At 34.2% G+C, this 16,316-nt stretch overlaps 1 protein-coding gene across 7 annotated transcripts in view; it reads right to left on the bottom strand.

The window, feature by feature from the left end:
• Nucleotides 1-16,316, bottom strand: part of TRIP11 (thyroid hormone receptor interactor 11) — a 65,798-nt gene that overhangs the window by 34,769 nt on the left and 14,713 nt on the right. For all 7 annotated transcript variants that reach the window (XR_005053941.2, XR_005053940.2, XM_073241964.1 and 4 more), the window contains 7 exons: nucleotides 12,527-12,637; nucleotides 9,274-9,549; nucleotides 7,215-7,283; nucleotides 5,600-5,765; nucleotides 3,889-4,254; nucleotides 1,118-1,158; nucleotides 457-543 (listed from right to left, as the gene is read on the bottom strand). Coding sequence is in view for 5 of the 7 variants with exons in the window: in XM_073241964.1 (XP_073098065.1) it covers nucleotides 457-543; nucleotides 1,118-1,158; nucleotides 3,889-4,254; nucleotides 5,600-5,765; nucleotides 7,215-7,283; nucleotides 9,274-9,549; nucleotides 12,527-12,637 (1,116 nt within the window). In the remaining 2 variants the exon portion in view is untranslated. The remainder of the gene's footprint in view (nucleotides 1-456; nucleotides 544-1,117; nucleotides 1,159-3,888; nucleotides 4,255-5,599; nucleotides 5,766-7,214; nucleotides 7,284-9,273; nucleotides 9,550-12,526; nucleotides 12,638-16,316) is intronic.

The raw sequence follows: 16,316 nt of genomic DNA, 5'->3' as shown, positions 1-16,316 counted from the left end.
ATTATAGTATCTTAATCCATTCTTGCTACCAATACACACAAATAAGACCCTATTTCTACCACTGAGAATGGCCTTCTACCCCTCCTTGCCTCTAAGAAATTCCTGTCTACCACAAGAGACACATTCTGAGGGACCGAAGTACACAGCTATTATACTATGCCACGCCAGACTCACAACCCACTTGTGTATGTTGCTGCTGTCAGGACTTCATCTGAAATGAAAAGAGAGCCTTTACCTAGCTTTTCTGTATGCCTACTGGTTTATCTCTGGCCAGTCTCACATTCTCTGAACCTTGCCCAAGTACTTCAACCTGGCCTGACAAGCATCAGTGAGATCAGCTTTATCCTCAGGGCTCTCAAAAGGTAAACATTGTATTTTGATATGAACTGGCCCTTAGCTGTGAGCTATATATAATACACACCATTTTAATTCTCTCTCCATTTTTACTGCACTCACCTTTTCTTGACTCAATAATGTATTCTCTTTTTCTAAAACTTGGACATGCATTTTAAGTTTCAAATTGTCTTCAGCAAGACTGCTATCCTACAAAAATTTTAAAACAGCATGTTTTCAGATAACAAGAAATTTCAAGTTTACAAAAAAGCAGGCAAGCTGTATAACTGTGCATTTCTACTCAGCATTTCTTTAGTAATATATAAAAAGTATAAGCATGCAACACTGGGCCATCTAAAGCCAGTCACTGATTTTATAGACATTCTTCTAGAGGGTCTCTTTATTATATTTGAAAAAATATATAAATGAATTTAAAAGATAACCTATATTCATTAGAAATAGAAACAACTCCCTGAATTCTTTAAAGGAAATCTGAATGTATCCCTCACTTTGGTAGAGGATCTGCTTCTACTGTTTCTATGTATGTAACATTTGTCAAATAAATCTGCAAAGAGATATACTCATATTTTTCCATTATCCAACTTTTAAAATTATATCAATTTATGATGCAAAAAATTTGTTATTAATAGCAAACATAAAATTACTAAGATGAAAGCTTCTTGGGTAGGTTCATACAAATCTGTAAAAGTCACAAAATATGCAAATACAATCAAAATACTTTTTCTTGGTAAACCAATGGCTTTTTCTCTTAAAATGAGTTTACCTGATTTAAATTACTCAGTCTCATTATTTCATTTTCAGCATCTGTAAAAACAATAAATCCGACATTAACATTCTTTAAAATTACTTATTACCTCCCATACTAAACTGAGAAATGAAACCTAATTAAAATAAAGCATTTATTTTATAAGTACAATTAGCAAGCCCTAACAGTTCTTTGTGAAATATATTTTTGTATTTTATATTTCTATTTTGACTATACCAAAGAAATCATCATATAAACGCCAACCAGCAACTATGTTAATCAAGTCCAGTTCTATGGAATAGTATTAGAAAGAATCATAATTGTATTCTGGATGGATCATAAGTTATTCAGTGCTTTGATTAAAACTATTTACAACAACTATGAGCTTCAAAATGAGTTGATTAGTTTGTATAGCAGGAAATAGTAAAAGGACTAAGATAAGGGGAAAGACTTAAAAATGAGAATATATGTTTTACCACAATATAATAATCTCTCAATTATCTAAAGTAATTTAGACATGACTATGGAAAAAAAGACCATTCAATCTGATACTAGAGGTAGATCCATAAATAGAAGTGGTTCTAGAAGAAGAACACAAACACTAGCACAAATTCAGCTGAAGTAATTCATTCAATGTTCATTCAGGTAATATTGAACATTTACTAGGATGTCAACTGCTAGGCAATAAGAAGGAAAAGTTTAGCCCTTGCTTGCTCTCAAGCAGCTTACAATTCAGAGGGGAAGACAAGCAAGCGAACAGTGTGATTCAGCAACACAAGGTGATACTAGAGCAAAATAGGCAAACACCTAATCTAGGCTGGGAGGCTGGGGAGCAGTGGGGCAGGTGAGGCAGGGAAGCCACAACACAGGGTATCCCCCAGTGGATGCAACACCCACACAGAATATGAATATACTAAGAGTTAGGGGAAAGAAACACAGAGACACTCCACACAGGGAGCAGCGAATGCATAGGCAACAGAGCTAAGAGAAAAGGCTACTGGCTTAAGAAGCCATACAGAAAGTTCAATATGGCTAAAGCATAAGGTATTAGAATGGGAAGAGTTGAAACTGAAGAGGAACATGGCGACCAGATTATCAAAGACATTACATGCCCAACTAAGAAGTTAAGACTTTCTCCTGAGGTTCACAGGGAGTCACAAAAGATTAAAATCAAGGGCGTAACCTGTTTTGCATTTCTGAAAAATCATTCTAGCTTCAGAAGGAAAACAACTGAATGAAGAATTGTGGAGATCAGAGAAGAACAACAGCTAACATTTTTATAATGCTAAGAATGGGCTAGACACTGTTCTAAAGAGAACTTTGCAGCTAATAACTCAAAATCCTCATTACCACTACTACAACTATGAAGATAGTAATACTATCCCAACCACACAGACAAAAAACCCAAAGCATAGAGATGTTCACTAACTTGCCCAAGGTCAGCTAGTTACGTGTTGAAACTGGATTCCAACCCAGTCATTTTTAACCACTATGTTATTCCACTCCATTAAATGACTGCTATCGTTGACCAGGCAGAAAGAAATTATAATTGGCTAAAGTTCTTCAGTGGCAGTGAAAAAAAGGGGAAGGACCAGGACAGGTTTGTTTTTCAAGCAAATACACTCATGGATCACCCAATATGTTAAATAAATAATTTTATTTTGAAAAGACCAGAGCTACTTTGAAGTCAAAAAAGAAGTTAAGTCCAGAGCCCCACTGCACAGCCTTCCCTTGCCTTCATGGCAGCTCCAAGAACTGAGGCATCTCTGGGAAACCCCAGAGCTCTAGAATACAATCCTAACTATCACTGAACCAGAGAGAAGCTAAGGAAAGAGAAATTACAGGACTTGCTAGATGAGGACTCAAATTTTCTGCTTTTAAAGACTGGTAAATGCTACCAATCACCACGGTAGGGAGAGGAAGAGGAGGAGGAAGTCGTGGTGACTTGACTTTGAACCTAACTTTGATTTGACTTTACGGTGAGTTGGCCATTCGGGTCAGGAGCTCATGATAAACAAAACTAGGTGAGGAAAACAGATGTGTATATTTGTGTGTGGAAAAGAGTCACAAGCACACAAAGACTAGAAACCTCTAGAGCAGGAATGAATGAGTTCATAAATTGAGTTTATAATGTGAGAAGATAAAGTACAAAATAAAATGCACCTTTTCAGCTGAAGAGCTCCCATTATGTTTTCCTGATATGAAAAAAAGGACTGGTATTTGGCCTATTTCATTTAATCCTTATTTTTTGTAACACAGAACACTGGTACAGTAACTAAATACCATCTTAAGCATGGAAAATGGTAGAAGACATATGGCTCTTATTACTATCATGTCTGCTTAGCTACAGGAGATCATTTCAAACAGTAACACGGAATTCTGAAGGTAAGCCTATCTAACTGGAGGGTTTGGACCCTAATGAGTTATACGAAGTATTTGGTTCTATATAGATAAACAGAAACAGACCCATACCTCCTTCAACAAATGTCTACATAAATGTTTCTCAGAAATCTACATGGCCTCCTAAATCAATGAGTTCAATGTAAATACTTAAAAGATGAGGAAAGGAGGCTGAGAGCTACCTATGCTTAACCCTTTTGTAGAAAGTTTCTATTTGTGATCTATTAATTATGGAATTGAATAAAAAACAATTTTATTTAAACTGTACAAAGTCATTTCCATGAATACCCCAATTCCATAAAGTACTCAGTTATTCAAGTGTTTGTCTCTAAAAACAACTAGTATGCAATCAAACACCAATCAGAAATAAATTCCAAACATTTTTATACCAGACAGTGCTTGTTGCAGTCTGATCACCTCATCTTCCACTGGCGTAATCTGTGGAAGAATTCTTTCCCTTTCTGTCACAGCATCACTTTGCTTCAGTGCATAAGGCTGTAATTTACTACATTCCAGTTTCAAATGTTCACATTCTTCTATTATTTGTCTGTTTTCTACTTTTAGGTGTTCTTGTTCCATCCTCAACACATCTCTGTCATTTTCCGCTGAAGATAATTTTTTATTTATGTCTTTCATTTTATCCTCAAGTTCTTCAATTTTTTTTGTAGATGCTACTTTGTCAGTCTGTAGGTCTTGAATAGTTTTTTCCATCTCATGAATTTTAGAATGATCAGTTACTGTGATTCCTGAGCCACCTAGAACATAAACAGAAAATCAAGGGCATCAAATGTCAACTATCAAGAAATAAACAACTATATACAACTAAGAGATTTAACAGACTTCAGAATTTAGAAAGCTTAAAAAGAAAAGTCAAAATGAGATAACACTACATTTCTATTATAATGGCCAAAATCCAAAACACTGTCAACACCAAATGCTAGAGAGGATATGGAGCAACAGGACCTCTCATTCACTACTGGTGGGAATGCAAAATGGTCCAGTCACTTTGGAAGACAGCTTGGCAGTTACATATAAAACTAAACATCCCCTTCACAGATATTCCAGCAACTGCACTCCTGGTATTTATTAGGAACCCATATTGACACAAAAACCTGAACAAGGATGTTTATAGCAGCTTTAGTCATAATTACCAAAACTTGGAAACAACCAAGATGTCCTTCACTAGGTAAATGAACAAACTATAGTACAACCAGGCAATAGAATATTCAATGTTAAAAAGAAATGAGCTATCAAGCCATGAAAAACATGGAGGAAATTTAAATGCATATGAACAAGTGAAAGAAACCAATATCAAAAGCCTGTATACCATATGACATTCTGGAAAAAGCAAAACTATGGGGACAACAGAAAAACTGATGGTTGGGGTGGGGTAAGTAGGCAGAGCCCAGAGGATTTTCAGGGCACTGAAACTACTCTGTATGATATTATAAGGATGGATACATGTCATTATACATGCATCCAAATCCATAGAATGTACAACATGAAGAGTGAACCCTATGGACTCTGAGTGACTGTGATGTGTCAATGCAGGCTCATCCTTGAAAAAAATGTACCATTCTGGTGAGTGATACTGATAGTGAGAGATGACTATGCATGTGTGGAGCAAAGGTATGTATATGGGAAATTTCTATACTTTCCTCTCAATTTTATTGTAAACCTAAAACCATTCTAAAAAATGAAGTTTTTAAAAAAACTTAAATTATTATAATAAAGCATTTTGAAATAAATATTTGGGGAAGAATATTATTTGAATCATCTACTAAAAAGCCTGTATGTGTATGAGTTTAAAAGAAAATGAAAATATCTCTAATTATTCATTACCAAAGTTATCATCACCAAGCAATGCAAAGCAAAGCAATCTACGGATTATAACTATTTACCACAAAGGCAAAAGGAGCTTCCCGTTTCTGCAGACTTACCAGTAGCCATGCCACTGCAAATTTCTGGCAAATGAGCAGAACTAGTCATTACTCACTTTTTAGAACTTAGTGCAAGCTTACACCACTGTCTTGGTCTTACAGTGCTAGGTTTGTCATTTAATTATGTTATCTAGTATGTTAAGTTAATGAAAAAAATAACCTTGTTGTAACAGATTTTCCAGTTCTTCAATTCGTTCTTCATAGTCACTTAATTCTTCTCGATGCCGGCGGCTTATTTCTGTCAATTTCTGTTGATGTGCATTCTGCAATACTGACATTTCATGTTGATGGTTATCAATTTCCTGACTTCGATTCTCTTTAAGTTCCTTAAAAAATAAAAAACAAAGTTAATCACATTTAAAGTCAATAATTTACCTAAGTTATTTAATTGCTGTCCAAAAGTCTTTATTATTAAAAATTATTCTCTGAACTTGCTAAGGCTGAAAATAACTTAAGCACAGGCCCAAAATTCAGACAATTTTGAAAGACTCCACCCTTTGCTTTCTTGGGTCTTAAAAATAGTCTATTTTAATGAGAAAAACTGAAGAAAAAACTGAAATAAAAGGTAAGCAAAAATATCTTTTTTCCTTATTATCTATGACCATGAACTTCTCTTGTTAATGACATAGCCCATCAATACGAGTGCCAACCTTGTGGCCAATAAACACCCACTATCCTATTACCCCTATCCTCTTGCTCAGTATTTCCTCCCACCAGTCTCAATGGGACTCTCTCCTAGGAATCTGGACCTTGAGCTGAGTCCCTTTGAGAGGGAAACTAGTTGGATCTGAAGCATTATGGTAGGTGTACCCAGAGAAATCTGTCCACTGTGTACCACTGCCTAGATCCCTGATGCTGTTGCCATTCACGTCCTGTCTGAGGCCAGAATGCTCAACTCTTCCTTCAATCCCATGAACAGACTATTTAGGTCCTTCCAGTATATACTCTTTTGCTTTACTTAACCACAGATGGTTTTTGTTCCTTGTAACCAAGAATCTAAATCTATAAATTAGCTTCTACTTCCTGAGAAGACAAGAGAAATTATTCTTTAATCCTATATGCTTACTTATGTGCCACAGAGCTTTACATTTAAATCTCAAAACAATCCTACAAGGGAGGCATTAAAATGATACCTACTCTACTGATGATAAAACAGAAGTTTGGAAACATTATCCAATTTGCCCAAAGTAGCACAGTTGGTAAATAGTAGAGCCGGGATTCAAATACAGTATGATTTGGGAACCCATCCATGATAGTATAGTAATAATAAAACCAAAAACTAAAAAATTCTATACCTACCCATAATTTACACACCAAAAACAATTCATTACCATGGTAAGTACATGTAATTAAGACTTTTCTTGAAAAAAATAATTGACACGAAGTAGCAAAAATTCCACTACTAAGGGAAAATAATTATTTACAAAGAATAATATTAGCACTCTTTTGTCAATATCCTTTAACCCTAAACCTTGAAACCAGCAACCTCGGAATTCTCTTTTAATAAAGACAATTTTATGAGATAAAATAGAAGAGTAGAGACTTAACAAAACACAAACTACCTAATAAATGTTCAAAACCAAATGATTTGGAAAGAGAATTTTATATACCTTACTTGTCATAAAGAATAAAGAAGATACAAAACAGTTTGGAGAAATTAATATTATAATCTACGTAATTATTTTTGTAACAGAGCCTTTTATTAACTCAGGTTTATGCCTTTTTAAAGCAGATTTCAGATGTATAATGGCCACTGTTGCAACAATGTGCCTTACCTTAATGATATTTTGAAGTTTGCAGATTTCACTTTGATCAGAGCTATTTGATCCTTGCGCTTTAGAAGTCTAGATCAGATAAACAGAATTAGAAAATAATTACACTGATTTTCCTGTAAAAGAGAAAGTCACAAATTAATTTTATTAAAAGATACTTATCAAAAAAGGGACATTTTGAATAATTTTTTTTAATTTTAAAAATTAAATTTAAAAGGAGGGTTATTTCCTATACAAATTTTGATTAAAGAATGCCACGCACCTTTTATTCTTTAACCCTAAACCTAGTCCAATAGGGAGTAATAAAGATTGTATTCAAGAGTTTGTTAACTAATTGGGGAGACAACATTTTTACAAAATAACCAAAGTTAAGAAGGAAAACATGACAGAATATTTAACTTGGCTTCACAAAATATAAATCTTATGATTATCAAGCAGCTTCCTAAAAGGAAATTTCTAAAATGGAAAGTTACCCAATATCAATGCTAATAATAACCCAGAAAAATCTCTTAAAGTAATTTTACCCAGAAGATCTCTACCCCAATGTAGAATAACTGGTTTGACAAGTAATTAAAACAACTTTTGAACTGTTCTTTTTTCATTCAAAGCTGTATAGTGTTCATTTATCTTTATTAACATTAACTATATAGTGTGTGAAGGAACCAAAACCTGCTCTCTGCATAAAAGCAGGAACACATTATAATGGAGAGAGCACAGGATCTGGAGTACAAAGACCTGTGTTTGAGTCACAACTTAATCACTGTGACAAGGGTATATTAAACTTTGCTTATCTGTATGGGAGAGCTAATAAATACCTCACATAGTTATTAAGAATAATACATATATAGGGATAGTGCATATAGGAACAGCTTATAAAGCATAATATAAAGTTTTACTATGTCTTGCTAGAAAATTGAGTCCCCGAAAGGTCCCAATTATGCCTTTAGGTCCCATTACAGGTCTGTAATATAGTATACTCCCAAGTTTTGCTTAAGTACCAAAAACCCATCTTTTCCCTATGAAATCTCATTCTAGACAATGTTTTTTAAAAAGTGTTCCTAAAATGATCAGAATCACCTGGCTATTTACTTGTTTGAAATTAAGTTTCCAAGATCCTAAAATAGGATATGAAATCCTAACCTCTGAAGGTAGGATAGGGAATCAACAGTATCATAATATTCCTAGAGTTATTCTTACACAAAGTTCAAGAACTACTACTATATTTTAGAGGTAAAATGGATCATCCTCTTTAAGGTTTATTTTGGGTATTGGGAATGTCTAGCAACTTGGAAAACAAGGAGATAATTTTAATTGAGAGGGTTTCTTCTTTACATAACCTCACTACACTCACAAAAAGGAAATAATCTCTTATATACTTTTTCTCTACACTCATGAAAATAAATCTAAATGAACAATGTTCCAGTTTACTTTGGGTCTCATGTCTATTGATAAATGCAACAGTATGTAAAACAGTATGTAAAAAAAAAAAACAGTATGATATGCAAAATAGAAAATGTTCCTTGGAACAAAGTTTATAGCCCAAATAACAAGGATTTCATTTCTAATGCATGAGAAACAACACAGAATAGTCTGTTTAATGTATTTATAATACCAATGAACAGATTTTCATTTTACATGCAATTACAGCTAAGAGGAAGCTCAAAGACATCTAAGCGAGTAGTTTCCAATCTGGTGCCATAGAGCCCTAGTGTTTCCCAAAGAGACGCCTCAGGTTCTCCAGGTTAAAAGGTGCTGATTCAATAATAGCAACTTCATTTTATTTCTTTAAAGTCCTGGGCTTATAACTTCTTTATTTTATTTTAAAACATGGCTCCACTGCCTTAAATTTCGGGGACAATTTCCTTCAAATGTTGTACAGAATGGAAAACCGAGGCTGAGAGAGAAAGATGACCTGACCAAAATCACTTAAGTCACTGGCAGAATTAGAATACAGGTTTTCCATTTTCCAGTCCAGGGTTCTTTCTGAAACCAAAATCTCTACATGTAGAACCAGTATTTTTACACACTCACAGTTTTCAAAACTCATGAAAATTTTACCTACCTGTGCAATATGCCTCCAGTGGCCAACTTCAGACTCAAGTTTGGAAACTTCATTTGACAGTCTGTTTATTTCTTGTTGTGATGAAATTACATCACCAAAGTCCATATCGTCATGGAAAGCTGAAGCATGATGACTGATACCGTAACTGAATGAAGATGATGCAGAGGTTGCTGGTACACCACCAGCTCCTGAATTTACTGACTGAGCAGCTGACTGCAGCTTCTGCAACTGATCTTGTAGCGCAATCTGTCTTGCTTTAAGATGGCTGATTTCTACCTATATATTTATAACCCACATTTTAGAGAAACTTAAAATCATAACCACACTGACCTTTTTAGAGGCTCGTAAAGTTAAAAGTTACAATAATTTAAGATTATTCAATGATGGTAAATCTGTCAACCGAATCTAAGCCTTCTATAACATCCCAACCAGAACAATTTTATTTAAAAACCAAACATGATCACCATAAAGCATGTTTCAAACAGTATTAACATCAGAATTTTCACTCATATGTTAGTTAAAGCAATAAATTTCTCAGAAATGGGTCTGCAACTTCTTACGATTCTTTTCGTAATTATCGAAACTTAAATGACAAGAAAATGAAAGCTGTACCAGTCTATGCATTAGAAAGTTTCCTTAGAAACATCTCCTGTTGGAAGAGTGCTTGTAACTGATTATGGCTGGATTTAGGCTTAAATGCACCATGAATCAGGAGTAACTTTGTACTGGTCTCTACAACACAGCTAGAAAAATGCTTTAATTTATTAATCCAATCTTCTCAGATAACACAGTGATTATTAGTCCATGGTTATTGTAAGATTTAGAAGAAAATCATGCTCTGAAAGAGGTCTTGGTTTTCCCTTTGGCAAAGAGAGGCCAATGGAAGTCTGACTCTACTCAGGGATAGAACAGTATAAAAATTCTGAAACTATGAGCAGGGTTTTGACTGAAGGCAGGCAAAACCAAGGAGGTTATGAACACAGGAATTACCTTAATGTCATAACCATTCAAGTGAGAGATTACTCAAAATGTAACAATGAGAAAGAACTGAAATAAGCTTTCTGTACAATACTCAAAACTAGTCCAGAAGACACACTGCCACAACTGAGGAGAATTTGATGCTAAGAGACAGCCAACAAGAAGTGGTACTTGTACATATGTAAAGTCAAGCAATTAGATAAACAAAATCCAAACTTAATTATGTTAAATGTCATACAAACAGATTTTTCATTTCAGAGCCCCTTTGCTAATGGACATTTATAGTGGTGTACAAATTTACTCATTTTCCCATAAATGATATGAGGTAAATTGCATCTTTCAGGAATATGAACATCACAATAAGGGCAGCAAATTAGGTTCAGAAAACAGCAGATCAAAAGTATATTCATATATTATCTTTTATTCTAATAAAAAGTACTGAAATCCACAATTATTTTCAAAGGTAGCTATAATCAAAGTTCTTATTATATAGTAGAAATTTAAATCAAGTTGTAGAGTTAAAAAGTGAGAGCTCTAATAACAAAGGCATTTCTAAATGTAAATGCTTAATCTGTCCTCTAACATCAATAGTTAAGTAGAAAATAAAATGCCAAAATTTTCCACAACAGTGTTTTCAACTGGGATGTGAACATCAGAATCACCTATGAAATTTTTGAGAAATATTAAATACCAGGGCCCCTTCCCAGTACACTAAGTCAGAACCTCCTAGAGGATGCCAAACGTGTATTTTTTTAAGTGTCATGTATGATTCAGCTGTAAACCCGAGTGGGAACTACTGCTCTACTGTAATATCTCTTAAGTAGGTGCTGCTCAAAGTGTGGTCCATGGACCAATGCCATGAATGTCTTCTACCAATCCACGATAAAATAAGTACACAAATGAAAGAGTAAGGCATAAAAGACTTTTAAAGCAATTTAATAATAATTTTATATCTGTTGAATCTTTTATAAAAAGTGGGTTTTTAACTTAAACATAACTTCGCTTTTTATATTCATTTTATTTTTGTACTAATTCATCACTTTTACTGTATTCTATGAAATCATTCCCAACAAATTAGAGAAATTTAAGCTCTTCTTTAAATCCTTATATTTATCTTTAAGGTGATTTTTTTTTCATCTTGGTATGTCACAAAAAGGGCCTAGAAATCAACACATCTAAATTTAAAACACCCAAATATGAAGTTACAGGAGAAATGACCATTTAATCAACACCCAAATGAACTGGATAATAAAACAATAAATAGTTCAATTCAACATAAGTATTTACTGAATTCCACTTATGTACTAAACAATCAAGAGAATGAAACAACAGAATGAAACATGAGGACATAGTCTACATTTTAACGATTCACAATAACACTTTAAATTTTATAGTATCTATTACTAGCACTGCAAAGAAAAGGTAAGCCAATTACAAAATAAACAAATCTACCTAACTAAAGGGAAAAAAATGATAAAACAGTCTAAGTCAACTATAATACAGTTGGCCTTTGAACAACACAGAGGCTAGGGACACCAACCCTGCCCCCCATGCAGTCAAAATTCTGTGTATAACTTTTGACTCCCCACTATTAATAGCCTACTGTTGACCAGAAGCCCTATTGGTAACATAGTTGATTAATACATATTTTGTATGTTAAATGTATTATATACCATATTCTTACAAAAAGCGAGGTGGAGAAAAAATATTTTTTCAAATTTCACAAATCTCCAAAAATTTTCCAATATATTTACTGAAAAATGTCCATATACAAGAGGATCTATGCAGTTCAAACCCATGTTGATCAAGGATCAACTGTGTACTTAATATTCTGGTTTTCCATAGAAATTTCAGTACATGCCAATACAGTATATATTAACACTTGTACTCTTACTCATTTTTTAAAAAATAAATGTTATTAGCAATGATCACACTGATTTAAAACAATTTTAAGTAAATAAAGAAATTAGGTTTCACAAAATCATAATTACAAGCACAGATGCCTGAAGATACTTCATACAAAAGACTTTTCTTCTGTTGGGAAGTAGAAATAAAACTCCACAAAGGCTAAAGTAATGTTAACTTAATAGAAGAGCTTATAGAGTTCTTGCTAAATTAGTGAAATCAAACTGAGTTGGGAATTATTAACTTCAACATCCTTTCAATATTTTTATGAATCTAAAATACTGATTTATAATTATTATTTATATATAACTATTAAAAACATTCCTTAGTACATTACAGTAAAATAAATATGAACTATAATAACCGTTACCTCTTTTTGTTGTAGTTGATTCCGATAACTTGTAGATTGCTGCTTTATTTGAAGTTCGGAGGCTTCATGCTTCTCTTCTAAATCCATACAAAGTTTTTTAAGTCTCTCATTCTAGAAGCAAAGAAAAAGTATTTTCAACAAAAAGACTAAAAGTAAAACATGTCAGTAAGTTATGTGCATGGCATTTTGAAAAACATTTCATAAAAAATAGACATAAAATACAGAAGGTCTCAGAATTCTCACTATTAAAATACACTTTTAATTAAAGTTACAGGTACAAAAGCATATTTATAAAGATTATGTAATTCTGAACCAAAGTGAAAAAAAAAGTTTTGCTCAGTTTGATTTTCTGCTAAGAAAAAGCCACTGATTAACGTTTCCCCCATCTTTGTATACCCAGTGTCCAACATATGGTAGGCAACAGATGTCTGTAAAACCAATGGACTAGACTATATGTCTGAACTTCTGTTTTGCCCCCAAACAGAACTTAAAAAGACTTCTAACTGAAGTACAGGCAGGAAGCCAAAGCCTCACATTGCTTTTCTGACTATCCCCCAAGTTCCTGAGGTAACTCTGAAAAATCTAATTTGAAAACCACTGCTAGAACTGAGTGTGGAGAACTACAGAAGTACACAAAGTATTCTAATTCAGTGAACCTAGTCATCACAGCCTTTTGTTTTAAGATGTTGGAATATATGAAAAAAATACTTAAACTTTATGTACCTAAATGTTAAATTGCCTTAATCTGTTATCATTCCTTGGCATTTGAATTAGTAAGGACATAAAAGAGCAAGAGAAACATGGACACTAACACATTCTACAAAAAGGAATTTACAAACTATCACAGATAACTTACTACAAATTCTATTAACATATTTACAAACACAATTTAACAATGATAATGGAGACTAAAGAGACTGATGGTGAGAAAGAAAGCTCCTTCAGAAAATGAAGACTTTTCCACTTTGTGGATGATACCTTTTTTCTTCTTAGAGTCTAGGAATTTCTTACATCAATGGATATGAAAATTATGACCACAGGAGATTATATGAATTCCCAGAGAAAATCAAAAGAATGAATCAAAGGAAAAAATACAATACATATAAATCCTAGTTTGGGAGTGCCTCTTCAGAAATCTAACACAGGCTTTGGTTATCTCAGAAAAATCTAAGAAACAGGACCAAGGTCACAGAACTGATTACCTTCTATTCTACAGGCTGCCTCTGCATGATTTTCTATGAGCTGTTAACATGAAACATCATACACAATTGAAGCAACACAATATACTGAAGTCAAAACCTAGTCATAAAAGTCCAGTTAGGCTTTTTCACATAAAAATAAGTAAGACTCAACATCCATTCATGATAAAAACTCTCAACAAAATGGGTATAGAGGGCAAGTACCTCAACATAATAAAGGCCATATATGACAAACCCACAGCCAACATTATACTGAACAGTGAGAAGCTGAAAGCATTTCCTCTAAGATCGGGAACAAGACAAGGATGCCCACTCTCCCCACTTCTATTCAACATAGTTCTAGAGTTCTTAGCCACAGCAATCAGACAACACAAAGAAATAAAAGGCATCCAGATTGGTAAGGAAGAATTCAAACTGTCCCTGTTTGCAGACGACATGATATTGTACATAAAAAACCCTAAAGAATTCACTCCAAAACTACTAGATCTAAGACCTGAATTCAGTAAAGTTGCGGGATACAAAATTAATACACAGAAATCTGTTGTATTCCTATACACTAATGATGAACAAGCAGAAAGAGAAATCAGGAAAACAATTCCATTCAAAATTGCATCAAAAAGAATAAAATACCTAGGAATAAACCGAACCAAGGAAGTGAAAGACTTATACTCTGAAAACTACAAGACACTCATGAGAGAAATTAAAGAAACCAATAAATGGAAACACATCGCATGCTCGTGGATAGGAAGAATTAATATTGCCAAAATGGCCATTCTGCCTAAAGCAATCCATAGATTCAGTGCAATCCCTATCAAAATACCAACAGCATTCTTTAAGGAACTAGAGCAAATCGTTCTAAAATTCATATGGAACCACAAAGACCCCAAATAGTCAAAGCAATCCTGAGAAGGAAGAATAAAGCGGGGTGGGGGGGGCGGGGGAATTATGCTCCCTGACTTCAAGCTCTACTACAAAGCCACAGTAATCAAGACAATTTGGTACTGGCACAAGAACAGACCCATAGACCCAGACATAAACCCAAGCATATATGGTCAATTAATATATGATAAAGGAGCCATGGATATACAACGGGGAAATGACAGCCTCTTCAACAACTGGTATTGGCAAAACTGGACAGCTACATGTAAGAGAATGAAACTGGATCATTGTCTAACCCCATACACAAAAGTAAACTCGAAATAGATCAAAGAGCTGAATGTAAGTCATGAAACCATAAAACTCTTAGAAAAAAACATAGGCAAAAATCTCTTGGACATAAACATGAGCAGCTTCTTCATGAATATATCTCCCCAGGGCAAGGGAAACAAAAGCAAAAATGAACAAGTGGGACTATATCAAACTAAATTGCTTAGTACATGTACAGTAAAGGACACCATCAGTAGAACAAAAAGACATCCTACAGTATGGGAGAATATATTCATAAATGACATATCCAATAAGGGGTTGACATCCAAATTATAAAGAGCTCAGATACATCAACAAACAAAAAGCAAATAAGCCAATTAAAAAATGGACAGAGGAGCTAAACAGACACTTCTCCAAAGATGAAATTCAGATGGTCAACAGGCTAATCATCAGAGAAATGCAAATTAAAACCACAAGAGGTATCACCTCACACCAGTAAGGATGGCCACCATCCAAAAGACAAACAACAACAAATGTTGGCAAGGTTGTGGAGAAAGGAACCCTCCTACACTGCTGGTGCACTATAAATTAGTTCAACCATTGTGGAAAGCAGTATGGAGGTTCCTCAAAAAACTCAAAATAGAAATACCATTTAACCCAGAAATTCCACTTCTAGGAATTTACCCTAAGAATGGAGAAGTCCAGTTTCAAAAACACAGATGCACCCCTATGTTTATGGCAGCAGTATTTACAATAGCCAAGAAATCGAAGCAACCTAAGTGTCCGTCAGTAGATGAATGGATAAAGATGTGGTACATTTGCACAATGGAATATTATTCAGCCATAAGAAGAAAACAAATCCTACCATTTGCAACATGGATGGAGCTAGAGGGTATTATGCTCCGTGAAATAAGCCAGGTGGAGAAAGGCAAGTATCAAACGATTTTACTCATCTGTGGAGTATAAGAACAAAGAAAAAAACTGAAGGAACAAAACAGCAGCAGACTCACAGAAACCAAAAATGGACTGACAGTTACCAAAGGGAAAGGGACAGAGGAAGATGGGTGGGAAGGGAAAGATAAGGGGGAAAAAGAGGTATTACGATTAGCACACATAATGTAGTGGGGGAGGGGGGTGGACACAGGGAAGGCAGTATAACACAGAGAAGACAAGTAATGATTCCATAGCATCTTACTAGGCTGATGGACAGTGATTGTAATGGGGTATGTGGTGGGGACTTGATAATAGGAGGAGTATAGTAACCATAATGTTGCTCATGTAATTGTACATTAATAATACCAAAATAAATAAATAAATAGATAGATAGATAGATAAATAAATAATAAGTAAGACTACTTGTTTAACTGATTAATAACTAGAACTCGAAAACTTTCAATTTGGCCAATACCTAATTGGTTGTCTGCCCTCATCTCCCTAACCGTATG

The sequence above is a fragment of the Manis javanica genome, chromosome 8, assembly GCF_040802235.1.
Source record: "Manis javanica isolate MJ-LG chromosome 8, MJ_LKY, whole genome shotgun sequence".
NCBI lineage: Eukaryota > Metazoa > Chordata > Mammalia > Pholidota > Manidae > Manis > Manis javanica.
Note: the sequence above shows the minus strand (reverse complement) of the source record. Positions and strands in the feature narration are given on the sequence as shown.